Source organism: Pristiophorus japonicus, chromosome 7, assembly GCF_044704955.1.
Source record: "Pristiophorus japonicus isolate sPriJap1 chromosome 7, sPriJap1.hap1, whole genome shotgun sequence".
Classification (NCBI taxonomy): domain Eukaryota; kingdom Metazoa; phylum Chordata; class Chondrichthyes; family Pristiophoridae; genus Pristiophorus; species Pristiophorus japonicus.
This window is the reverse complement of record NC_091983.1, coordinates 122574620-122601875: the sequence shown is the minus strand read 5'-3', so window position 1 is coordinate 122601875 and position 27256 is coordinate 122574620. Positions and strand designations below refer to the sequence as shown.

The 27256-nt window shown below is 44.6% G+C and overlaps 1 protein-coding gene across 1 annotated transcript in view; it reads left to right on the top strand.

The window, feature by feature from the left end:
* Positions 1 to 27256, top strand: part of clvs2 (clavesin 2) — a 193105-nt gene that overhangs the window by 151494 nt on the left and 14355 nt on the right. Inside the window, exon 3 of the mRNA XM_070884455.1 lies at positions 26799 to 26909. Coding sequence (XP_070740556.1) covers positions 26799 to 26909 — 111 coding nt within the window. The remainder of the gene's footprint in view (positions 1 to 26798; positions 26910 to 27256) is intronic.

The window sequence follows — 27256 nt, the reverse complement described above, 5'->3', positions numbered from 1 at the left end:
AGAAAGCAGTTGAAACATTGAAGACATAGCATCCATGTTCCTAAAAGGACTGTGTGCCATGGATTCATCCATGAAGGACAGTTCTATTGTGCATGAATTAATTCTGTCCTTTGCACTGTAGGGAAAGAACAATATTCTGTGTTTGTATGCATGCACTGAAGAAAATAGGCCAGGAATAGATAGAAAGTGTGGCTGTCATATCTTACTGAGTACTATGGCCGTAAATTGAACATCAAAGTGGTTGTGAAGGAAGATATAACTATTTTATCTTTTTCAAATGAATGGCTACAATAATATTGCTATAATATTGCTATATGTCACAACAACAGGATTTAAAAGTAAAAATGAACACAATGCAATATTTTTATCACTAACCTTGAGAATAATTGAAATTTAGAGTCATATCAAGGCGAAAGATAACAACTGATTTATCCAACATCTCAGGCTTCCTACCATAAACACATACCAGATATTCAGCTATATTATTTACTCACTTGCAATATTTCTATTTGAATCAGTTTAGCCAACAGACCTCCTACTGAAAGATAGAGATTTACTCTGATTATATGAGTATAATTTGTTTGCAGCCAAATACTATGGTTTCCTATTATCAGTTGAAGTTTCTGACTGAGTCACTGGTTGCAGCCGTGTTTTTTTGACCCTTGAATAATTGCTGAGGTTTTCAGCTATTTGATATTACAACTGAATTGGAGTCAAATCACACAAGTGCTTTCCCACTAAGGCTCGGGTTAAGACAGATGAGCAAAGTTGATTGGTGCCCATAAACCAATAGCTCAACAAAGAGTCAATGCCCTTAAGAAAGGAGGATGGAGGAAATTGATGCACAAAAAAAAATCCATAACAAAAAAGTTAACTTATTCTAAAAAAAAGCAAAATGATTCCGTTTTACAATAAGAAGCTGATTGGTGGAGGTTAAAGTATCATGGACTTGTGTTTTCAGTTAAAATTAATTGGCTGCTAATATTTAGTATGTTATGCACTCAGTAACTGTGGAAAGCTGTTATGTATAATTTAGAACAGTGACGTGCATGAATTCTGTGTGAAGTTTAGAATGGGATACCAATTACTAGGTGAAGATTCTAGACCTTCATTTATAATTGATACATTACAACAGTGGTCATCAAAGGCACTATATAAATCCAAGTCTTTCTTTAAATTGGGGGTATCAGCTGAATAACTATTTAGTCGGAATGGTATTAGAAGTTAAACATACGTTAAGGTGATCAAAATTGACATGGCATGGGCAGGAAAAGGAGTGATGTCTAAAGATGGCAGCAGCTCAGGATTGAAACATGAAGGCGGATGAATTGTGAGACAGAAGCAAAATACTGTGGATGCTGGAAATCTGAAATAAAACAGAAAATGCTGGAAATATTCAGCGGGTTAGGCAGCATTTGTGTAGAGAGAAACAGAGTCAACATTTCAGTTCTGTGACCTTTCATGAGAACTGGAAAAAGTTACAGATGTAACAGATTTTAAGCAAGTGCAGTGGCAGGGGAAAGGGGGATGGGAGGAAAGAATAAAGGGATGAAGGAATAAAGGTGAAAGGCAAAAGGGGTTGTTAATGAGACAAGTGCAGAAACAAAAGATGGGTCTAGAAGTGCTGCAAATGGCAACAACAGAACCAATATCAGCACCAGCTGTATAAGAAAATGGGAGCGGTGGTCATAGATTTAGACCCTTCTTTTATTTCTTTACTTGTCCCATTACCACCCCCTTTTGCCTTGCACCATCATCCCTAGAATGCATCTCTAGGCCGTGAGGATCTTATGAGGATTTAACATAAGAATATAAGATATAGGAGCAGGAATAGGCCATACCGCCCCTCGAGCCTGCTCCGCCATTCAATAAGATCATGGCTGATCTGATCATGGATTCAACTCCACCTCCCCGCCCTCTCCCCATAACCCCTTATCATTTAAGAAACTGTCTATTTCTGTCTTAAATTTATTCAATGTCCCAGCTTCCACAGCTCTCTGAGGCAGCGAATTCCACAGATCCACAACCCTCTGAGAGAAGAAATTTCTCCTCATCTCTGTTTTAAATGTGCGGCCCCTTATTCTAAGATCATGCCCTCTAGTTCTAGTCTTCCCCATCAGTGGAAACATCCTCTCTGCATCCACCTTGTCAAACCCCCTCATAATCTTATACATTTCGATAAGATCACCGCGTATTCTAAGTAGAGGCCCAACCTACTCAACCTTTCCTCATAAGTCAACCCCCTCATCCCCAGAATCAACCTAGTGAACCTTCTCTGAACTGTCTCCAAAGCAAGTATACCCTTTCGTAAATATGGAAACCAAAACTGCACGCAGTATTCCAGGTGTGGCCTCACCAATACCTTATATAGCTGTAGCAAGACTTCTCTGCTTTTATATTCCATCCCCTTTGCAATAAAGGCCAAGATTCCATTGGCCTTCCTGATCACTTGCTGTACCTGCATACTATCCTTTTGTGTTTCATGCACAAGTACCCCCAGGTTCCGCTGTACTGCGGCACTTTGCAATCTTTCTCCATTTAAATAATAACTTGTTCTTTGATTTTTTTCTGCCAAAGTGCATGACCTTACACTTTCCAACATTATATTCCATGTGCCAAATTTTTGCCCACTCACTTAGCCTGTCTATGTCCTTTTGCAGATTTTTTGTGTCCTCCTCACACATTGCTTTTCCTCCCATCTTTGTATTGTCAGTAAACTTGGCTACGTTACACTCAGTCCCTTCTTCCAAGTTGTTAATGATTGTAAATAGTTGGGGTCCCAGCACTGATCCCTGCAGCACCCCACTAGTTACTGGTTGCCAGAAAAAGAAACATAGAAACATAGAAACATAGAAAATAGGTGCAGGAGTAGGCCATTCGGCCCTTCGGGTCTGCACCGCCATTCAATAACATCATGGCTGATCATTCCTTCAGTACCCATTTCCTGCTTTTTCTCCATACCCCTTGATCCCATTAACCGTAAGGGCCATATCTAACTCCCTCTTGAATATATCCAATGAACTGGCATAAACAACTCTCTGCGGCAGGAAATTCCATAGGTCAACAACTCTCTGAGTGAAGAAGTTTCTCCTCATCTCAGTCCTAAATGGCCTACCCCTGATCCTAAGACTATGTTCCCTGGTTCTGGACTTCCCCAACATCGAGAACATTCTTCCCACATCTAACCTGTCCAGTCCCATCAGAATCTTATATGTTTCTATGAGATCCCCTCTCATCCTTCTAAACGCCAGTGAATAAAGGCCCAGTTGATCCAGTCTCTCCTCATATGACAGCCCAGCCATCCCTGGAATCAGTCTCGTGAACCTTCGCTGCACTCCCTCAATAGCAAGAACGTCTTTCCTCAGACTAGGAGACCAAAACTGAACACAATATTCCAGGTGAGGCCTCACTAAGGCCCTGTACAATTACAGTAAGACCTCACTTTTCCTTTCTGTCTATCCTTCCTAAATGCTGACTACCCTTGGATGTTGAGTTCCCAGCCTTGATCACCCTGGAGCCATGTCTCCGTGATGCCAATCACATCGTATCCGTTAACTGCTATCTGCACCGTTAATTCATCCACCTTATTCCGAATACTCCTCGCATTGAGGCACAGAGCCTTCAGGCTTGTCTTTTTAACACACTTTGCCCCTTTTGAATCTTGCTGTATTGTGGGCCTTTTTGCTTTTTGCCTTGGGTTTCTCTGCCCTCCACTTTTACTATCCTCCTTTCTATCTTTTGCTTCTGCCCCCCTTCTATTTCCCTCTGTCTCCTGCATAGGTTCCCATCCCCCTGCCATATTAGTTTAACTCCTCCCCAACAGCACTAGCAAACACTCCCCCTGGGACATTGGTTCCGATCCTGCCCAGGTGCAGACCGTCTGGTTTGTACTGGTCCCACCTCCCCCAGAATCGGTTCCAATGTTCCAGGAATTTGAATCCCTCCATTCTGCACCATTTCTCAAGCCACGTATTCATCTGAGCTATCCTGCGATTCCTACTCTGACTAGCACGTGGCACTGGTAGCAATCCTGAGATTACTACTTTTGAGGTCCTTTTAATTTAACTCCTAGTTCCCTAAATTCATCTCATAAGACCTCATCCCGTTTTTTACCTATATCGTTGGTACCTATATGCATTACGACAATTGGCTGTTCACCCTCCCTTTTCAGAATGTCCTGCACCCGCTCCGAGACATCCTTGACCCTTGCACCAAGGAGGCAACATACCATCCTGGAGTCTCGGTTGCGGCCGCAGTAACGCCTATCTATTCCCCTTACAATTGAATCCCCTATCACTATCGCTCTCCCACTCTTTTTCATGCCCTCCTGTGCAGCAGAGCCAGCCACGGTGCTATGAACTTGGCTGCTGCTGCTCTCCCCTGATGAGTCTTCCCCTCAACAGTACCCAAAGCGGTGTATCTGTTTTGCAGGGGGATGACCGCAGGGGACCCCTGCACTACCTTCCCTGCACTGTTCTTCCTGTTGGTCTTCCATTCCCTATCTGGCTGTGGACCCTTTACCTGTGGTAAGACCAATTCACTAAACGTGCTATTCATGTCATCTATCCCGACTCTCTGTTCTCTGTTCGTTAGCCAATCCTCTATCCATGCTAATATATTACCCCCAACCCCGTGAACTTTTATATTGTGCAGTAACCTTTTATGTGGCACCTTGTCAAATGCCACATTTGAAACTGTGATAAGAAACTGTCTATCTCTGCCTTAAATTTATTCAATGACCCAGCTTCCACAGCTCTCTGAGGCAGCGAAGTCCACAGATTTACAACCCTCTGAGAGAAGTTCCTCCTCATCCCAGTTTTAAATGGTTGGCCCCTTTGTTATATATGTAAACTTGTATATACTCTGTATATCCACCAGAGGGCTCATCCCCTGGAGTCCCAAGGGATCCCATAATCCCTTGGGAGCACACATATTTAAGGATGCTTTACAGGTTGGAGAGGCACTCTGGAGACCTGCAATAAAAGATTAAGGTGACACTTTACTTTGAGCTCACAGTGTTCAGTCCGACTCTTTCTCCATACGTAACATCTGGCGACGAGATACAGATAGTGAACCCAAAGATGCAAAGAACAGTGGGCATCCTGGAGAAATTCTCGGAAGGAGATGATTGGGAAACTTTGTGGAGCGACTCGATCAATACATCTTGGCCAGTGAGCTAGATTGGGAAGAGGACACTGATAAATGAAGGGCAATCCTCCTCACCATCTGTGGGGCACCAACATATGGCCTCATGAAGAATGTGCTCACTCCAGCGAAACCACACGGAGAAATCATACGATGATTTGTGCACACTGGTCCGAGAGCATTTGAACCCAATGGAAAGCATTCTGATGGCGAGGTACCGGTTCTACACCTACAAAAGGTTTGAAGGCCAGGAGTTATATCACCGAGCTAAGATGCCTTGCAGGACATTGTGAATTTGAAGGACATTTGGAGCATATGCTCAGAGACTTTTTTGTATTTGGCATTGGCCACGAAACTATACTTCGCAAACTTTTGACTGTAGAGACCCCAACCTTGAGTAAGGCCACAGCGATAGCCCAGGCATTCATTGCCACCAGTGACAATACTAAGCAAATCTCTCAGCACACAAGTGCTACCACAAGTACTGTGAACAAAGTGATGTTGTTTTCGAATCGCAACGGACAGGGCAGGTCACACATGCCTGCAGCTGCACGCTCGCAGATGTCTCAGAATCCACCATCAAGGGTGATGAATACTAGGCCATTAACACCTTGTTGGCGCTGCAGGGGTGATCATCATTTCCATTCATGCCGATTCAAAAGATACGCTTGCAAGGGCTGTGGAACAATGGGACACCTCCAACTTATGTGCAGGTAAGCTGCAAATCCAGTTAAATCTGCAAACCGCCATGTTGCAGAGGAGGACAGATCCATGGAGGATCACGACAAACCAGAGCCTCAGACCGAGGAGGCAGAGATACATAGGATGCACAGATTCACCACGAATTGTCCCCCGATAATGCTGAATGTTGAACTAAATGGACTCCCGGTATCAATGGAGTTGGACATGTGCGTGAGCCAGTCCATCATGGGCAAAAAAACTTTCGAAAGATTGTGGTGCAGCAAGGCCTCAAGGCCAGTCTTAACTCCAATTCGCACGAAACTAAGAACTTACACAAAAGAACTGATTCCCGTAATCGGCAGTGCTACCATAAAGATGTCCTACGATGGAGCGGTGCACAAGCTACCACTCTGGTGGTACCGGGCGATGGTCCCACACTGCTCGGCAGGAGCTGGCTGGGAAAGATACGCTGGAACTGGGACGACGTCCAAGCGCTATCGCCCACTGATGACACTTCGTGTGCCCAGGTCTTAAACAAGTTCCCTTCGCTGTTCGAACCAGGCATCGGGAAATTCCGAGGAGCAAAAGTGCAGATCCACCTAATTCCGGGGGCGCGACCCATCCATCACAAGGTGAGAGCAGTACCGTACATGATGAGAGAAAGGGTAGAGATCGAGCTAGACTGGCTGCAACAAGAGGGCATCATTTCACCGATCGAGTTCAACGAGTGGGCCAGCCCGATCATTCCTGTCCTCAAGGGAGATGGCATGATCAGAATTTGTGGCAATTACTAAGTAACTATCAATCGTTTCTCCCTGCAGGACCAATACCCACTACCAAAGGCCGACGACCTCTTTGCAACGCTGGCAGGAGGAAAGACATTCACGAAGCTGGATTTGACTTCAGCCTACATGATGCAGGAACTGGAAGAATCATCAAAAGCCCTCACCTGCATCAACACGCACAAAGGTCTTTTAATTTATAAGAGGTGCCCATTTGGAATTAGATCAGCGGCGGCGATATTCCAGAGACACATGGAAAGCTTACTGAAGTGAGTCCCACGCACCGTAGTCTTCCAGGTCGACATCTTGGTCACAGGTTGGGACACAGTCGAGCATCTGCAGAATCTGGAGGAGGTTCTTAGTCGACTCAACCGCGTGGGGCTCAGGTTAAAACGCTCAAAGTGTGTTTTCCTGGCACCTGAAGTGGAGTTCTTGGGGAGGAGGATTGCGGCAGATGGCATCAGGCAATTCGAAGACAGAGAAGTCGAAGCAATCAAAAATGCACCAAGGCCACAGAACATGACGTAGCTGCAGTCGTTTCTAGGCCTCCTGAACTACTTTGGTAACTTCTTACTGGGACTCAGCACACTGCTTGAACCACTGCATGTCTTACTGCGTAAAGGGGACGAATGGGTTTGGGGCAAAAGCCAAGAAAATGCCTTTGTAAAAGCGAGAAAATTGTTATGCTCAAACAAATTGCATGTGTTGTATGATCCATGTAAGCGTTTGGTACTAGCATGTGATGTGTCGTCATATGGCATCAGGTGTGTATTGCAACAAGCTAATGATTTCGGGAAACTGCAACCGGTTGCTTATGCATCCAGGAGTCTGTCTAAGGCTGAGAGAGCCTACAGCATGATTGAGAAAGAAGCGTTAGCATGTGTCTATGAGTTAAAGAAAATGCATCAATATCTGTTTGGGCTAAAATTCGAATTGGAAACTGACCATAAGCCACCCATAACCCTGTTTTCCGAGAGTAAAGGGATAAATACCAATGCTTTGGCCCGCATCCAGATATGGGCGCTCAAATTGTTCGCATACAACTATGCCTTCCGCCACAGGCCAGGCACATAAAACTGCGTCGATGCTCTCAGTAGGCTGCCATTGCCCACCAGATCTAGCCTTGGTTATGGAAGCATTTGAGAGTGTGCAATCACCCGTCACTGCCCGACAGGTCAAAACCTGGACCAGCCGGGTCCCCTTATTGTCCCTAGTCAAAAACTGTGTGCTTCACGGGAGCTGGTCCTGTGTTCCTATGGAAATGCAGGAAGAGATAAAGCCGTTCCAATGGCGCAAAGATGAAATGTCATTACAGACAGACTGCCTTCTGTGGGGTAATCAAGTAGTGGTTCTCAAGAAGGGCAGAGACACCTTCATCAGTGACCTCCACAGTACCCACCCAGACATTGTAATGATGAAAGCGATAGCCAGATCCCACATGTGGTGGCCCGGTATAGATGCTATCGATAGAGTCCTGCGTTCACAGATGTAATACATGCTCGCAGTTAAGCACTGTACCCAGGGAGGTGCCGCTAAGTTTATGGTCTTGGCCCTCCAAACCGTGGTCTATGGTACACGTCGACTAAGCAGGCCCGTTCTTGGTTAAAATGTTCCTTGTGGTTCTATTTGCGTATTCCAAATGGATTGAATGTGAGATAATGTCAGCAAGCACGTCCGCTGCGACCACTGAAAGCCTGCGGGCCATGTTTGCCACTCACGGCTTACTCGTTGGCTGGTGAGCGATAACAGGCCATGTTTTACCAATGCTGAGTTCAAAGAATTCATGACCCGCAACGGGATCAAACATGTCACATCTGCCCTGTTTAAACCAGCGTCCAATGGTCATGCAGAGAGAGCAGTGCAAACCATCAATCAGGGCTTGAAGAGGATAATGGAAGGCTCACTGCAGACTCGCCTATCCCGAGTCCTGCTTAGCTGCCACACGAGACCTCACTCACTCACTGGGATCCCACCTGCTGAACTGCTCATGAAAAGAGCACTTAAGACAAGGCTCTCGTCAGTTCACCTTGCTCTACATGAAGAGGTAGAGAGCAGGTGGCTTCAACAAAGTACATACCATGATAGCGCAAATGTGTCACGCGAGATTGAAATCAATGATCCTGTATTTGTATTGAATTCTGGACAATGTCCCAAATGGCTTCCCGGCACTGTTGTGGCCAAAGAGGAGAGCAGGGTGTTTCGGGTCAAACTTTCAAATGGACTCATTCACTGGAAACACTTGGACCAAATCAAACTCAGATTCACTGACTATCCTGAGCAACCCACCTTGGACCCTACCTTTTTTGACCCCCCAACATACACACCAGTGGCAACCGGCACCACGGTTGGCCACGAAGCAGAACCCATCATCCACAGGGCCCACCACACCAGGCAGCCCAGCAAGACCAGCTGCACAGCAGCGCAGTGAAGGCCCAACAAATGATTCAACAACACCAGCTTTCACACTGTGACGATCAACCAGGGCAAGAAGGGCCCCAGATCAACTCACATTGTAAATAGTTACACTATTGACTTTGGGGTGGGGGTAGTGTTGTTATATATGTAAACTTGTATATACTTTGTACAGCCACCAGAGGGCTCATCCCATGGAGTCCCAAGGGATCCCATAATCTCTTGGGAGCACAGGTATCTAAGGAGGCCTCACAGGTTGGAGAGGCACTCTGGGGACCTGCAATAAAAGACTCAGGTCACACTTTACTTTGAGCTCACAGTGTTCAGTCCGTCTCTTTCTCCATACATAACACCCTTATTCTAAGATTATGCCCCCTAGTTCTAGTCTCCCCTATCAGTGGAAACAAATTCTCTGCATTCACCTTATCAAGCCCCCTCATAATTGTATATGTTTCGATAACATCACTTCTAATTCTTCTGAATTCCAATGATTAGAGGCCCAACCTACTCAACCTTTCCTCAATTTGAGTGAGAGCTGTGCCTTCACTAACTTCAGTTCACTAAAAAAGCCCTGGATGACCAGTACCATTTTCTACATGATGATCCACAGCCCGAGGAAATTGTGTAAATGGCTAAAAATAACCATTCATGCTGTTTCGCCAGAGAACTGTGATTAAGGAACATTGATATTCTGTACAAGCAGCGGTGATAGTTTCTGTGCATGTGCTTGAAATGATGAACACATTGCAAGAAATTTCCTGAGAACTGCAGAAGACCTTGGAGAGAGTGATAGCCCAGGAGGTTTCTACAGCAACAAAATAGAAGGAGGAAGAGGCTAGTATGGTTTCTAGAGCTTCAACAAATAAGTTGAGGGTCAGCCAGAAAACTACACTTACACAAGCCTTCCAAGATCTGGAACAGGCTATTCAATTTGTGATGACACTGACCAGTAGCACATTTGCACTAGTAGACTGCAAGAAGTGGTTATAGATGTTGCTGTCTTTCCAGAGAGTGGCAATGAACCTGCTTCCTTAAAGTCCCCTCTAATGTCTGCATATGAGGGGGCTTCAGATATGGGACCCTAGAAAAGAAAGGTTGCTGGCAAATGGCCCCTCCTGCACAGCAGTTTCACTGAGACGAGAGTAACCTAAGGCCTAAAAGGCTCCAGTGGAACAATCCCAGACAGACTAGGAGCTCCAGAAGTAAGGTAGCTAGCATGAAGAATAAACATGGTGTTAAGAAATAGTTATAGATGGGGGTCTAAGGATTAATTGGCAAAATTTGGTCAATGTAATTCTACAAAGTAAACATAGCATGACCACATCGAGATTATTTATGTGTGTCATTGCTGGCTGATGGTTGGGCTAATGTAGATGTCTGTCTTATGAAGGAAATAGGCAGAAGTGAAGAATTTTGCAAGGGTATGCATGTGTGGTGTGTGTGTGGGGGGTGGGAGGGGGCGGGTGTCGGAGAGGGAGACCAGGCAAGTGTGAGATGACTTTATTTGAAAGGCCATCTTTTATTATTCACTGAAACACTGGGCTATGCGTGATGTCCTCCTTTCTTTGGCTACTGGCTCTCCTGTTCCATGTTCTCCCATTCCTGTACACCCTCCTCGTGCTATGTGCATAGAGATTCTCCCCCTTTCCATCTTAAGATTCTGGAAATGACAAGCATTTCTTCATTGCGAGATGAAGTCATAGCAAGTTGTAATGATTCTGGAAACTTTCACTGAGTTGTATTTCAGGTGCCGCCAGATTTATCCAGGCACTGAAAATGAGACTTTAGCATATACATTCAGCTGCTCTATCACATGTATCATCCTGGCATGGGTCTCATTATACCTGTGGTCCCCCACTATCAGCAAAAGTCTTACTGGAAGTGGATCTCATGACTGCAGGGGATAGCCCTGATCACCAATTAACTGTCTGAATACAGAGCTTTAAGTCATCATGGCTGATATGCTACATGATGAAAGTGCCATGATTTCTTCCTGCCTTGGCATTCGAGATAAGTTGATTGGCATTGCTCACTAGCTGTACATTAATGGAATGGAAATCTTTACTGTTCGTAAAATTGAGGGCGTTTTAAGACAAACTTTGAGTGCCCCTTGCATTGTCATTTACTCCTTGCACCTTTGAACCGCTGCCAGTCTGTAAAACTGCGTAGCTCTCTCTATTTGTTTTTTGTGGTTCCATTGGGAAAGAAATAATGCGTGTGACATGCCTGAAGAAAACATCAGTCGCCTTCTTTATGCTGCTGCCTGTCTAATGTGGCAAAGGTCACCAGATGTTGCAAAGAAAATGTTCAAGGTGGTGTTGACTTTGAATGGTGCAAACACTGCTGCTCCCCTGATGGAAGTGGGGGGCAGATCATCAGTCAGCAGTTGACATATCTCTATGGACTCCGGCAGGAAGCATTGCCTTCTACAGCACTGATGTGCAGACAAATCCAAGTAAGACCTTTGTGTATTGTAGAATTTGTTGATTGGATATCTGTGTGTAGGAAACAGATATCCTCTAAGATACATCAATCTAAAATCCTCCAATCAACCATTGTGTATCTCATTCTCTTCAAAACATAGCAATAGAGGGATTTCCATTGGGAGATCGTGTTCCCAGTCTACAAGTGTACGTTTTGCAGAGCTGACTAAATAGGGCAGTAAAAGTCTTAGCAGAACCTTCCGATCACCAAGCAGTTAAAGGGGACACTCAGGCAAAGTAAGACAAACCTTCAGTTCCAGAATGTGTTGCCTTCGTCAGGGATACTGCTGTACTGTCAAACTGCCACTTCTATATTGTTGGTATTAATTAGGGTGCGGTTTGGGTGAATTTGGGGAAAATGGAGCAGGAAGGTTGGTCACACCCGCCTGAATACATTTAGATGTAGTGGGCCGGGCTCCAGCTGGGTGTTCAATGGGAATAGTACTCTTTCTGGAAGGGAATTTGGGAAAAATGCTTTTACTGGTGAAATTGAACCAATAGCCATTTACTGAGTTTGGCACCCAGGAAATGCTGGGAAATGGGTGGTAAATCAATTAATAAACCAACCCTTGGTGTGATACAGCTGCTTAGGAAGAGTAGCCCCAAGGAGATGGAAGACAGTGAGTGTGGGAGAGATGTGAAAAAAGGAGGATATGTGTTGGATGGTGACACCATACTCTAAACATAATGTCTGCAGTGCCTTACACACTTTCCCTGAGGAACAGAACAAGGGTATCCCATAGCGAGTAAGGGTCTTGATGGCTATAGGTGCCCCCTCCAGGTCCTCTTCCAATGATTGTGAGCACATCTGACCTGCATTTTACAGGCATAGGTCCACCTATACCATTGGCAGCCTCAATTAGTCCAATATCGGAGCTATAGTCTCATAAAATACTTCTGAATAGATTAATATAAAAACTGATGTGTCATGTGGGTACTATGATGAGGAATTTTCAGCTGTCAACCTGTCAACTAACTAATACATTTTACTTAGTTTTACTTATTTTAAATTACTCCACTGTGATTTACAGATACATAAGAACATAAGAAATAGGAGCAGGAGTAGGCCATTTAGCCCCTCGAGCCGGCTCTGCCATTCAATAAGATCATGGCTGATTTGATCTTCGCCTCAACTCTATTCCCTGCCCGCTCCCCATAACCCTTTATTGCCTGAAATCGTTCAAAAATCTGTCATAAGAACATAAGAAATAGGAGCAGGAGTAGGCCATACGGCCCCTCGAGCCTGCTCCGTCATTTAATATGATCATGGCTGATCCGATCATCAACTCAGATCCACTTCCCTGTCCGCTCGCCATAACTCCTTCCCTTATCTGTTAAGAAACTGTCTATCTCTGACTTAAACTTATTCAATGTCCCAGCTTCCACAGCGCTCTGAGGCAGCGAATTCCACAGATTTACAACCCTCTGAGAGAAAACATTTCTCCTCATCTCAGTTTTAAATGGGTGGCCTTATTCTAAGATTATGCCCCCTAGTTCTAGTCTCCCCTATCAGTGGAAACATCCTCTCTGCATCCACCTTGTCAAGCCCCCTCATAATCATACGTTTCGATAAGGTCACCTCTCATTCTTCTGAATTCCAATGAGTACAGGCCCAATCTACTCAACCTTTCCTCATAAGTCAACCCCCTCATCTCCGGAATCAACCTTGTGAACCTTTTATACTCCATCCCCTTTGCAATAAAGGCCAAGATACCATTGGCCATCCTGATCACTTGCTGTACCTGCATACTATCCTTTTGTGTTTCATGCACAAGTACCCCCAGGTCCCGCTGTACTGCAGCACGTTCCAATTTTTCTCCATTTAAATAATAACTTGCTCTTTGATTTTTTTTCAGCCGAAGTGCACGACCTCACACTTTCCAACATTGTACTCCATCTGCCAATTCTTTTTTTTTGTCTATCTCCATCTTAAATATTTTCAATGACCCAGCCTCCATCGCTAGGGTCAAGAATTCCAAAGATTCATGACCCTCTGAGAGAAGAAATTCCTCCTCATTTCCCTTTTAAATAGGCAACCCCTTATTCTGAAATTATGTCTCCTAGTTCTAGATTATCCCATGAGGGGAAACATCCTCTCTGCATCTACAGTGTCAAGCCCCCTCAGAATCTTATACATTTCAATAAGATCAGCTCTCATTCTTCTAAACTCCAATGAGTATAGACCCAACCTGCTCAACCTTTCTTCATAAGACAACTCCTTCATCTCAGGAATCAACTTTGTGAACCTTCTCTGAACTGCCTCCAATGCAAGCATATCCCTCCTTTAATAAGGAGACCAAAACTGTACGCAGTACTCCAGGTGAGGTCTCAACAACGCCCTGTACAGTTGTAGCAGGACTTACTTACTTTTATACTCCATCCTCCTTGCAATAAAGGACAACATTCCATTTGCCTTCTGAATTAGTTGCTGTACCCGCATACTAACTTTTTGTGTTTCATGTACAAGGACCCCCAGATCCCTCTGTACTTCAGCATTTTGTAATCTTTCCCCATTTAAATAATAATTAGTTTTTTTATTTTTCCTACCAAAGTGGATAGCTGCACATTTTCCCACATTATACTCCATCTGCCAAATTTTTGCCTACTCACTTAGCCTATTTATATCCCTTTGCAGATTATTTGTGTCCTCCTCACAATTTGCTTTCCCACCTATCTTTGTATCATTAGCAAATTTGGCTATATTATACTCGGTCCCTTCATCCAAGTCATTAATATAGATTGTACATAGTTAAGGCCCCAGCACTGATCCCTGTGGCATCCCACTAGTTACAGTTTGCCATCCTGAAATAACGCATTTATCCCGACTCTCTGTTTTCTGTTAGTTAGCCAATCCTCTATCCATGCCAATATATTACCCCCAACCCCGTGAACTTTAATCTTGTGCAGTAACCTTTTATGTGGCACCTTATCGAATGCCTTCTGGAAATCCAAATACACAACATCTACTGGTTCCCCTTTATCCACCCTGCTTGTTATATCCTCAAACTCCAGCAAATTTGTCAAACATGATTTTGCTTTGATAAAACCATACTGACTTTGCTTGACTGTATTGCGTATTATGATTTTCTAAATGTCCTGCTACTATTTCCTTAACCATGGACTGCAGCACTTTCCCAATGACAGATGTTAGGCTAACTGATCTATAATTTCTTGCCTTCTGTCTCTCTCCTTTCTTAAATAGGGGCGTTACATTTGTGGTTTTCCAATCCGCTGGGAATCTTTATATAAAAAAAGCTTTACATGAGAGAATTTGAATCCATTAGCAGCAGTAGAATAATGAATTCGTAATAAGACCAATTTTGTGAACAGAAATTTCTCTTTTTATTTTGCACCTATCAGTTTCTAATTTTGGATATGCAGTGAAATAAAAACTGAATCTTCCCCCGCTAGCATTTATGCAGTGCTCATAATTACTACTAATATTACAGTAAATCCCAAAGAGAAAACCAACTTATAACTGTATATATGTTGCTAAGGCAACATCTCTAGACATTTGGAGAAGTGAAAGATGTATTTGTAGTGCATAGAGCAGTCTGTTCATAAAGGCTGTAGCAAATGTTAATGCTTAAAACCTGCAACTCTTTTGACAGCTCAGAGGATTTTCAGTAACATGGGAAAGGATGAGAATTCAGCCGGGGAATTGTTCCATTATTTTCCAGCTGATCACCACCACCTCCGGGTTATGCTGTCAGAAGTGATGTTAACACTGCACATCGAAAGTGCTATCCTGTTACTCCCATCCAAGTGTTGTTAAGGGCCAGTGGAAGACCCTTTAAATTTTAAATGTCTCCCTCGCTAAAGGAGTGAATTGATCACAGGTGATCAATTCACTCCTCTCCTCCTGGGATATTCAACTTTTGGAATAAAACTAGGACACCGACTATCCTGCTCCATAGGTACCCAGCCCAGCTCTGCTGTTGGAGACAACTGGACCTCTGAGGGTTGCAGCAGCCATCACCCCCCCTCACCCACCCAGGAGGCAGCTTCTCGAGCATAGATGGGAATTCTACCAGAAAACTGCAATTTTTAAAAATAGGCTAACTAGAAAATTCTTTGGGCTGAGTGGCATGTTCCTTGGGTAGTCAAATTGTCTCTCTGAACCAAAGTTCCATCTAACAGCTCTCTGCCCGTCCCGCAAAGCCCGGGACCGCCTTTTCCAATATTAAGTTTCACGCTGGCTTACACAGGAATAATTGTTACTTGGATGACCTGCCACTTGTGAAATTGTAGCCCAGCAAGGCAACCAAAGCATTCAGGAGAGGAGGGTCTGTGAGAAAACTTGAGAGCAGAAAAATGCATGGAAATTATAGTAGTATATAGTAGGAAATGACAGCAGTATATCTACCCATGGAGAATAGGAGTCAAGACCAATGTTCCCTCTAATTTTTTTTTCATGCACGGTCCCTTTAAATTTTCTGCACCGGCTGAGCATGTGCGGTAACTCTTCCAGCGGCAGCAGCTAGCTAGTGAGTTGCCTGCACAGGAACTCGCGACTGAAGATTAGTCAAGAAATATAGAAGACTCTAGCTGTTTTACAAATGAGAACGCAATAGTGTTCAATAATATTTGAAATCTTGAACATCAGAAGTGTTAGGTCTTGAATAAAGAGCCAGATTAGATACTGCAAGCTTAAAGTAAGGTGTGACCATAATCCTTTATTACAGGTCTCAGAGTGCCTCTCCAGCCTGTGAGGCCTCCTTATGTACAAGTACTCCCAAGGGATTGTGGGATCCCTTGGGACTTCAGTGGATGAGCCCTCTGGTGGTTAAACATGATATTTACAGGTTTACATATATAACAACACTCCCCCCCCAAAGTCAATGGTATAACTATTTACAATGTGAGTCGATCTGGGGCCTTCCTTTCCCTGGTTGATCATCTCAGTGCAAATGCTGGTTTTGGTGAGTCGTTTGTTGGACCCTCGCTGGGCTGCTGCGCAGCTGGCCTTGCTGGGCTGCTGGGTGTGGTGTGTCTTGCTGGGCTGCTGCGGGTGATGGTTTCTGCTTCATGGTCAACCACTGGGTCGAAAAAGGTAGAATCTATTTTGGGTTGTTCTGGATAGTCCGTGAATCTGAGTTTGGTTTGGTCCAAGTGTTTCCTGCAGGTGAGTCCATTTGAAAGTTTGACCAGAAACACCCTGCTCCCCTCTTTGGCCACGACAGTGCCGGGAAGCCACTTGGGATCTTGTCCATAGTTCAAAACAAATACAGGATCATTAATCTCCATTTCGCGTGACACATTTGCGCGATCATGATATGTATTCTGTTGAAGCCACCTGCTCTCTACCTGTTCGTGTAGATCAGGGTGGACTAACAAGAGCCTTGTCTTAAGTGCCCTTTCCATGAGCAGTTCAGCGGGTGGGATCCCAGTGAGTGAGTGGGGTCTCGTGGGGTAACTAAGTAGGACTAGGGATAGGCAAGTCTGCAGTGAGCCTTCAGTTACTCTCCACAAGCTCTGCTTGATTGTTTGCACTACTCCCTCTGCCTGACCGTTGGATGCTGATTTAAACTGGGCAGGTGTGACATGTTTGGTCTCATTGTGGGTCATGAACTCTTTGAACTCGGCACTGGTGAAGCACGGCCCATTGTCACTCACAAGGACGTCAGGCAGGCCGTGCATGGCAAACATGGCCCGCGGGCTTTCAATGGTGGCAGCGGACGTGCTTGCTGACATTATCACACATTCAATCCATTTGGAGTACGCATCTACAACCACTAGGAACATTTTTCCCAAGAATGCACCTGCATAGTCGACATGGACCTGGCCCACGGTTTGGAGAGCCAGGACCATAGACTTAGTGGTGCCTCCCTGGGTGCATTGCTTAACTGTGAACATGTATTACATTTGTGCACGCAGGAATCTAAGTCTGCATCGATACCAGGCCACCACACGTGGGATCTGGCTATCGCTTTCATCATTACGATGCCTGGGTGGGTGCTAATGAAGGTGTTCCTGCCCTTTTTTGGCACCACTACCCGATTGCCCCATAGGAGACAGTCTGCCTGTATAGACATTTCACCTCTGCGCTGCTGGTACGGCTTTATTTCTTCCTGCATCTCTAACGGGACACAAGACCAACTCCCGTGGAGCACACAGTTTTTTACTAAGGACAGTAAGGGGTCCTGGCTCGTCCAGGTTCTAATCTGTCGGGTGGTAACAGGTGATTGCTCACTCTCGAACGCTTCCATTCCCATAACTAAATCTGCGGGCTGTGCCATCTCCATTCTTGTGGTGGGCAATGGCAGCCTACTGAGAGCATCGGCTCCGTTTTCTGTGCCTGGCCTGTGGCGGATGGTGTAGTTGTATGCAGACAATGTGAGCACCCAACTCTGGATGCGGGCCGATGCATTGGTATTTATCCCCTTACTTTCAGAAAAGAGGGATATAAGTGGCTTATGGTCGGTTTCCAATTCAAATTTGAGCCCAAACAGATATTGATACATTTCCTTTACCCCATAAACACACGCTAACACTTCTTTTTCGATCATGCTGTTGGCCCTCTCAGCCGTAGACAGACTTCTGGATGCATAAGCAACCGGTTGTAATTTCCCAAATTCATTGGCTTGTTGCAATACACACCCGACACCATATTACGACACATTACATGCTAGTACCAAACGCTTGCATGGATCGTACAACACAAGCAATTTGTTTGAGCATAACAGCTTCCTAGCTTTCTCAAAGGCATTTTCTTGACTTTTACCCCATACCCATTCATCTCCTTTACGCAGTAAAGAGTGCAGTGATTCGAACAATGTGCTAAGACCCAGTAAGAAGTTACCAAAGCAGTTCAGGAGTCCTAGAAACGACCGCTGCTCCGTCACATTCTATGGTCTCGGTGCATTCTTGATTGCCTCTGTCTTTGAATCGGTGGGCCAGATGCCGTCCGCCGCGATTCTTCTCCCCAGGAACTCCACTTCAGGCACCAGGATAATGCAATTCAAGCATTTTAACCTGAGCCCCATACGATTAAGCTGACTAAGAACCTCCTCCAGGTTCTACAGGTGCTCGACGGTGTCCCAACCTGTTACCAAGATGTCATCCTGGAAGACCACGGTGCATGGGACTGACTTCAGCAAGATTTCCATGTTCCTCTGGAATATTGCCACGGCCGATCGAATCCCAAATGGGCATCTGTTGTAAATGAAGAGACCTTTGTACGTGTTGATGCAGGTGAGGCCTTTCGATGATTCCTCCAGCTCCTGCGTCATGTAGGCTGAGGTCAAGTCCAGCTTCATGTACGTCTTTCTTCCCACCAGCATCGCAAATAGGACGTCTGCCTTTGGTAGTGGGTATTGATCCTGCAGGGAGAAACGATTATTAGTTACATTGTAATCACCACAGATTTTGACGGTGCCATCTTCCTTGAGGACTGGAACAATCGGACTGGCCCACTCGTTGAATTCGATCCACGAAATGATGCCCTCTCGTTGCAGCCTGTCCAGCTCGATCTCCACCCTCTCTCTCATCATGTACGGTACCGCTCTCGCCTTGTGATGGATGGGCCGCGCCCCTGGAATCAAGTGGATCTGCACCTTTGCTCCTTGGAACTTCCTGATGCCCGGTTCGAACAGCGAGGGGAACTTGTTTAGGACCTGGGCACATGAAGTGTCGTCGACGGACGAGAGTGCTCGGATGTCATCCCAGTTCCCGCATATCTTTCCCAGCTAGTTCCTGCCGAACAGCGTGGGGCCATCACCCGGTACCATCCAGAGTGGTAACTTGTGCACCGCTCCATCGTAGGAGACCTTTACGGTAGCACTGCCGATTACGGGAATCAGTTCCTTTGTGTACTTTCTCAGTTTAGGACTGGCCTTAAGGCTTTGTTGCAACACAATTTATCAAAAGTCTTTTTGCTCATTATGGACTGGCTCGCGCCGGTGTCCAGCTCCATGGACACCGGGAGTCCATTTAATTCGACCTTCAGCATTATCTGGGAAACACTTTGTGGTAAAAGTGTGTACCCAATATACCTCAGCCTCCTCAGTCTGAGGCTCTGGTTCGTCGTGATCCTCCGTGGATCTGTCCTCCTCTGCAACATGATGATTTGCAGGATTAGCAGGGTTTGCAGCTCGCCTGTACATATGTTGGAGATGTGCCATTGTTCCACAGCCCTTGCAAATGTATCCTTTGAAGTGGCATGAATGGCACGATGGTCACCCCCACAGCGCCTACAAGGTGTTAATGGCCTTGCATTCACCACCCTTGATGGTGGGCTCTGAGTCACTTGCGGACGCGTAGCTGCAGGAATGTAAGTCTTGCTCTGTACTTTATGATTCGAAAACAACATTACTTTGTTCACAGTACTTGCAACAGCACTTGTGTACTGAGAGATTTGTTTGGTATTGTCACTGGTGGCGATAAACGCCTGGGCTATTAGAAACATAGAAACATAGAAACATAGAAAACAGGTGCAGGAGCAGGCCATTCAGCCCTTCTAGCCTGCACCGCCATTCAACGAGTTCATGGCTGAACATGAAACTTCAGTACCCACTTCCTGCTTTCACGCCATACCCCTTGATCCCCCGAGTACTAAGGACTTCATCTAACTCCCTTTTGAATATATTTAGTGAATTGGCCTCAACTACTTCCTGTGGTAGAGAATTCCACAGGTTCACCACTCTCTGGGTGAAGAAGTTTCTCCTTATCTCGGTCCTAAATGGCTTACCCCTTATCCTTAGACTGTGACCCCTGGTTCTGGACTTCCCCAACATTGGGAACATTCTTCCTGCATCCAACCTGTCCAAACCCGTCAGAATTTTAAACGTTTCTATGAGGTCCCCTCTCACTCTTCTGAACTCCAGTGAATACAAGCCCAGTTGATTCAGTCTTTCTTGATAGGTCAGTCCCACCATCCCGGGAATCAGTCTGGTGAATCTTCGCTGCACTCCCTCAACAGCAAGTATGTCCTTCCTCAAGTTAGGAGACCAAAACTGTACACAATACTCCAGGTGTGGCCTCACCAAGGCCCTGTACAACTGTAGCAACACCTCCCTGCCCCTGTACTCAAATCCCCTCGCTATGAAGGCCAACATGCCATTTGCTTTCTTAACCGCCTGCTGTACCTGCATGCCAACCTTCAATGACTGATGTACCATGACACCCAGGTCTCGTTGCACCTTCCCTTTTCCTAATCTGTCACCATTCAGATAATAGTCTGTCTCTCTGTTTTTACCACCAAAGTGGATAACCTCACATTTATCCACATTATACTTCATCTGCCACGCATTTGCCCACTCACCTAACCTATCCAAGTCACTCTGTAGCCTCATAGCATCCTCCTCGCAGCTCACACTGCCACCCAACTTAGTGTCATCCGCAAATTTGGAGATACTACATTTAATCCCTTCGTCTAAATCATTAATGTATAATGTAAACAGCTGGGGCCCCAGCACAGAACCCTGCGGTACCCCACTAGTCACTGCCTGCCATTCCGAAAAGTACCCATTTACTCCTACTCTTTGCTTCCTGTCTGACAACCAGTTCTCAATCCACGTCAGCACACTACCCCCAATCCCATGTGCTTTAACTTTGCACATTAATCTCCTGTGTGGGACCTTGTCGAAAGCCTTCTGAAAGTCCAAATATACCACATCAACTGGTACTCCTTTGTCCACTTTATTGGAAACATCCTCAAAAAATTCCAGAAGATTTGTCAAGCATGATCTCCCTTTTACAAATCCATGCTGACTTGGACCTATCATGTCACCATTTTCCAAATGCGCTGCTATGACATCCTTAATAATTGATTCCATCATTTTACCCACTACTGAGGTCAGGCTGACCGGTCTATAATTCCCTGTTTTCTCTCTCCCTCCTTTTTTAAAAAGTGGGGTTACATTGGCTACCCTCCACTCGATAGGAACTGATCCAGAGTCAATGGAATGTTGGAAAATGACTGTCAATGCATCCGCTATTTCCAAGGCCACCTCCTTAAGTACTCTGGGATGCAGTCCATCAGGCCCTGGGGATTTATCGGCCTTCAATCCCATCAATTTCCCCAACACAATTTCCCGACTAATAAAGATTTCCCTCAGTTCCTCCTCTTTAATAGACCCTCTGACCACTTTTATATCCGGAAGGTTGTTTGTGTCCTCCTTAGTGAATACTGAACCAAAGTACTTGTTCAATTGGTCTGCCATTTCTTTGTTCCCCGTTATGACTTCCCCTGATTCTGACTGCAGGGGACCTACGTTTGTTTTTACTAACCTCTTTCTCTTTACATACCTATAGAAACTTTTGCAATCCGCCTTAATGTTCCCTGCAAGCTTCTTCTCGTACTCCATTTTCCCTGCCCTAATCAAACCCTTTGTCCTCCTCTGCTGAGTTCTAAATTTCTCCCAGTCCTCAGGTTCGCTGCTATTTCTGGCCAATTTGTATGCCACTTCCTTGGCTTTAATACTATCCCTGATTTCCCTAGATAGCCACGGTTGAGCCACCTTCCCTTTTTTATTTTTACGCCAGACAGGAATGTACAATTGTTGTAATTCATCCATGCGTTCTCTAAATGTCTGCCATTGCCCATCCACAGTCAACCCCTTAAGTATCATTAGCCAATCTATCTTAGCCAATTCATGCCTCATACCTTCAAAGTTACCCTTCTTTAAGTTCTGGACCATGGTCTCTGAATTAACTGTTTCATTCTCCATCCTAATGCAGAATTCCACCATATTATGGTCACTCTTCCCCAAGGGGCCTCGCACAATGAGATTGCTAATTAATCCTCTCTCATTACACAACACCCAGTCTAAGATGGCCTCCCCCCTAGTTGGTTCCTCGACATATTGGTCTAGAAAACCATCCCTTATGCATTCCAGGAAATCCTCCTCCACCGTATTGCTTCCAGTTTGGCTAGCCCAATCTATGTGCATATTAAAGTCACCCATTATAACTGCTGCACCTTTATTGCATGCACTCCTAATTTCCTGTTTGATGCCCTCCCCAACATCACTACTACTGTTTGGAGGTCTGTACACAACTCCCACTAACGATTTTTGCCCTTTAGTGTTCTGCAGCTCCACCCATATAGATTCCACATCATCCAAGCTAATGTCTTTCCTAACTATTGCATTAATCTCCTCTTTAACCAGTAATGCTACCCCACCTCCTTTTCCTTTTATTCTATCCTTCCTGAATGTTGAATACCCCTGGATGTTGAGTTCCCAGCCCTGATCATCCTGGAGCCACGTCTCCGTAATCCCAATCACATCATATTTGTTAACATCTATTTGCACAATTAATTCATCCACCTTATTGCGGATACTCCTTGCATTAAGACACAAAGCCTTCAGGCTTGTTTTTTTAACACCCTTTGTCCTTTTAGAATTTTGCTGTACAGTGGCCCTTTTTGTTCTTTGCCTTGGGTTTCTCTGCCCTCCACTTTTCCTCATCTCCTTTCTGTCTTTTGCTTTTGCTTCCTTTTTGTCTCCCTCTGTCTCCCTGTATAGGTTCCCATCCCCCTGCAATATTAGTTTAACTCCTCCCCAACAGCACTAGCAAACACTCCCCCTAGGACATTGGTTCCGGACCTGCCCAGGTGCAGACCGTCCGGTTTGTACTGGTCCCACCTCCCCCAGAACCGGTTCCAATGCCCCAAGAATTTGAATCCCTCCCTGCTGCACCACTGCTCAAGCCATGTATTCATCTGCGCTATCCTGCGATTCCTACTCTGACTAGCACGTGGCACTGGTAGTAATCCCGAGATTACTACTTTTGAGGTCCTACTTTTTAATTTAGCTCCTAGCTCCTTAAATTCTTTTCGTAGGACCTCATCCCTTTTTTTACCTATGTCGTTGGTACCAATGTGCACCACGACAACTGGCTGTTCTCCCTCCCATTTCAGAATGTCCTGCACCCGCTCCGAGACATCCTTGACCCTTGCACCAGGGAGGCAACATACCATCCTGGAGTCTCGGTTGCGTCCGCAGAAACGCCTATCTATTCCCCTCACCATCGAATCCCCTATCACTATCGCGCTCCCACTCTTTTTCCTGCCCTCCTTTGCAGCAGAGCCACCTACGGTGCCATGAACTTGGCTGCTGCTGCCCTCCCCTGATGAGTCATCCTCCCCAATTGCTATGGCTTTACTCAAGGTTGGGGTCTCTACAGTCAAATGTTTGTGAAGTATTACTTCATGGCCAATGCCAAGTACAAAGAAGTCTCTGAGCATGTGCTCCAAGTGTCCTTCAAATTCACAATGCCTTGCAAGGCGCCTTAGCTCGGCGACGTAGCTCACCACTTCCAGCCCTTCAGACCTCTTGTACGTGTTGAACCGATACCTCGCCATCAGAACGCTTTCCTTTGGGTTTAGATGCTCCCAGACCAGTGTGCACAAATCGTCGTGTGACTTCTCTGTGGGTTTCACTGGAGCAAGCAGATTTTTCATGAGACCATACGTTGTTGCCCTGCAAACGGTGAGGAGGATCGCCCTTCATTTGGCAGCATTCGCTTCTCGTTCCAGCTCGTTGGCCACAAAGTATTGGTCGAGTCACTGCACGAAGGTTTCCTAATCATCTCCCTCCGAAAATTTCTCCAGGATGCCCACAGTTCTCTGCATTGTTGCGGTGGCGTCATCTATATCTCGTCGCCAGTTGTTATGTCTTGAATAAAGAGTCAGGCCAGATACTGCAAGCTCAAAGTAAGGTGTGACCGTAGTCCTTTATTACAGGTCTCAGAGTGCCTCTCCAGCCTGTGAGACCTCCTTATGTACAGGTGCTCCCAAGGGATTGTGGGATCCCTTGGGACTCTAGGGGATGATTCCTCTGGTGGTTAAACATGATATTTACAGGTTTACATATCTAACAAGAAGGTGAGTTGGTAATTCCACCTTCTTGCCTATTGATATATTCCAACCATTTGGCAGTAATTGACAACGTTAATGTCAATTGCATCATTATTTTAATTAAAAAAAACACTACAGGTGCAGGAAATCTGAAATAAAATCAAAAAATGCTGGAAATATACAGCAGATTAGTTAGTATCTGTAAAAAGAAAAGACAGGTTAACGTTTTGGGTGCAAGACTTTCTCAGAACTCAGCTGTAATCTGTGGCTGTCCTGGCTTTGGATGAAGAAGAGGAATTCCTACAGAGGGAGTAAAACCAGGTGTGCTTGCAGTTTAGGCATTTGGTGTTCGACTGAATATGTCCCAGGACATAAATGATACAACCCTGGTACAACTACTTGGGCCTGTTGGAAGAATGGGTGTTCGATACAAATTGCATTGCAGGCTGTATCACTGATGTGGCACCATGCTGTCGTCTGAATGCTTGGGAAAGCATAGTACAAGCACTCCTTTCCTTTATTTAAATCTGCCTTGGTACTTTTCCTTAGTCCTGAGATTTGTTGTGTGCATTTGCTGCAAGGAGTTGTGGATGTGGGAGACTGCACTTACTCTTTTGCCACCTTTTACCTCGCCTGCTATAAAGTAGCATTGTCAAAAAGGTTCCCACCATCCCCAAAATGGCCACTTTTCTGAGTGCCACCTGCTCCAGTAGAACCCCCAGGCTCTCCCCAAGGAAGGAGGCACTTCCTGCCATATTCCTTGCTATCTTCTTTGCACAACCATCAGCCTCCAAAGAAAAGAAAATAGTGCTACACCCCTTTAGCGGCAGCAGCCCTTTTGAGAGTTGTTGCAGTTTAGATTATCCACAACCCAGATGACTCTGCACTCCCATGGCAAGAAAATGCACAGGGAGGAGGCACTTAAATTAGCCAAACCTATGGAATGCAGCAGAGTAAACCAACCACAGAATCAGTGTGAGTGCTGGGAGCAAGAAACATCTTTTAGTCCAATCATGGAATCAGTTCTTATGAGTAAATAAGCACGGTTCTCTACATTGGAGCTGCAATGACATAGTATTCTCTATTATGCACTTGTGCACCATCACTCCATGTGGACAACTCGTTAGAATTATAGACCGGGGATTTCCTTTGGAGCTCCTCCCGCTCCACCACCGTAACTCGGTCAAAATTGTGGCAGAAACTCTATTTCCACCAAATTTCAGGCAAAGTTACAACAATAGAATGGGAACAATGTTGAGGAAATTCTGGGCCATAGAACATCTGAATGATATGGCAATGCCTCTAATTCGGCACTCTCCTCTAACCTCCAATGATTCTGTGCCTTTCACATTTTCTTTGCTAAGCAAATCAATTGTAGCTTTCTCAAATGTGTTAAGAAATTTCTCCTGTGTCCGTGCTATTGTCTGTTGCAAACTAGACCATTGGTTATGTGCCGGTTTTGCATTTAAGAAGAGGAGCAATAGGAATGGAGACAGAAAAATGATGAGGACCATGGGAATTCCTCCTTGCACAACATGATGCCACGTTTAATAATGTGTGTGTAATCTGGCTATTATTACCTGTACACCTAGAAATTACTGTTCCTAACATTAATAGATAAATATGACATCTATCCACTAGCAAATGTTAACTCATTTATTTTAAATGGGTTAATGCCTGTGCTATAATAACATGCAAAGATTGTCATACACATGTATTAAGTGTTTGCTGCTAATATCTAGGTTATAATTATCTTACTTGTCACATCCTTGTTAACATTTCTCTGCCAGAAAACATTTTTGGGTGCTTATTTTCCTGACTTACAGTAATATTCAGGCCTTACCTTTATGCACTAACCTTTATGCAATTTTTTTCTCCTATCCTCTCAGGATTGTTTCATCCTGAAAACTGCAGTTGTTAGTGCATTTTCTATTTATTTCTAACCTTTCCTTGCCCTCCAGATATGCTAACCTGATGCTTCATTATAGCATCCAGCAAAGCTTTGTTGTTGAAATATGCTTTTTTCTACTGGCAATAAGCCATTTGTTCCTACAATTGCACTCTCCAGTTTGTGAGATTTAGAAATAAATGGCTCATTAGGTGCTTGAGAAGTGTTAAAGGATCATTGTGATTGGCTGATATTTCTCATTACAGCTAACAGATCAATTTTTGCTGGAATCACATAAAAAAATCATAGGTCTTTGTGCTTTGCAATTAATGAGAAAAAGCAGGCCTCATTTTGAATATTTTGGTGAAGATGCATTTAGAGCTGCAGATCGCGATGGAGAGACTAATTAAATGTTAGTTGAAAAAGTGCTGTATTTTGAATTCAACTGTTATGCAGTTTTTGTAATTAAATGATCCCTGCAAGGTTCCCCATATGTTGCTTGCATATAGTGTGAAGAGGGGAAAAATTAAATCCATTGGAATTAAATATACATTTGTAACAGTTGAAAGATTCACTCCTTGTTAAATTTATTCCTCTTATTACAGGACAGCTTTCCCTCTCGTTTTGGAGGAATTCATTTTGTCAATCAGCCTTGGTATATTCATGCTCTTTATACTGTCATTAGGCCCTTCCTGAAAGAGAAGACCAGAAAAAGGGTGAGACAAATATATTTATCTTTAAAGGATACAAAACCATGTACAATTTGTTATCAGTATTCTATATTGACAGTATCTATGCTGTAAACATAAAAATGAGCAATTTCCTCTGTTCACCAAAACAGCACTGGTTATTCAGAGCAATGGTGCAATGATCATCTTTAAAGAGGACTGTCTTTATGGAGTTTCTCCAACCTGTAATCTATTCAAGTGCAGCTGTCTGCTGGAAGTACAGGATCAGTTAATTTACCTTGTGTGCACGAGACACAGCAATCAATTTTCATCAGATTTGCTTCATTGTGTCACATAAGCAAACAAAAATACCTTTGCCAAACAAGTTGTAGTGA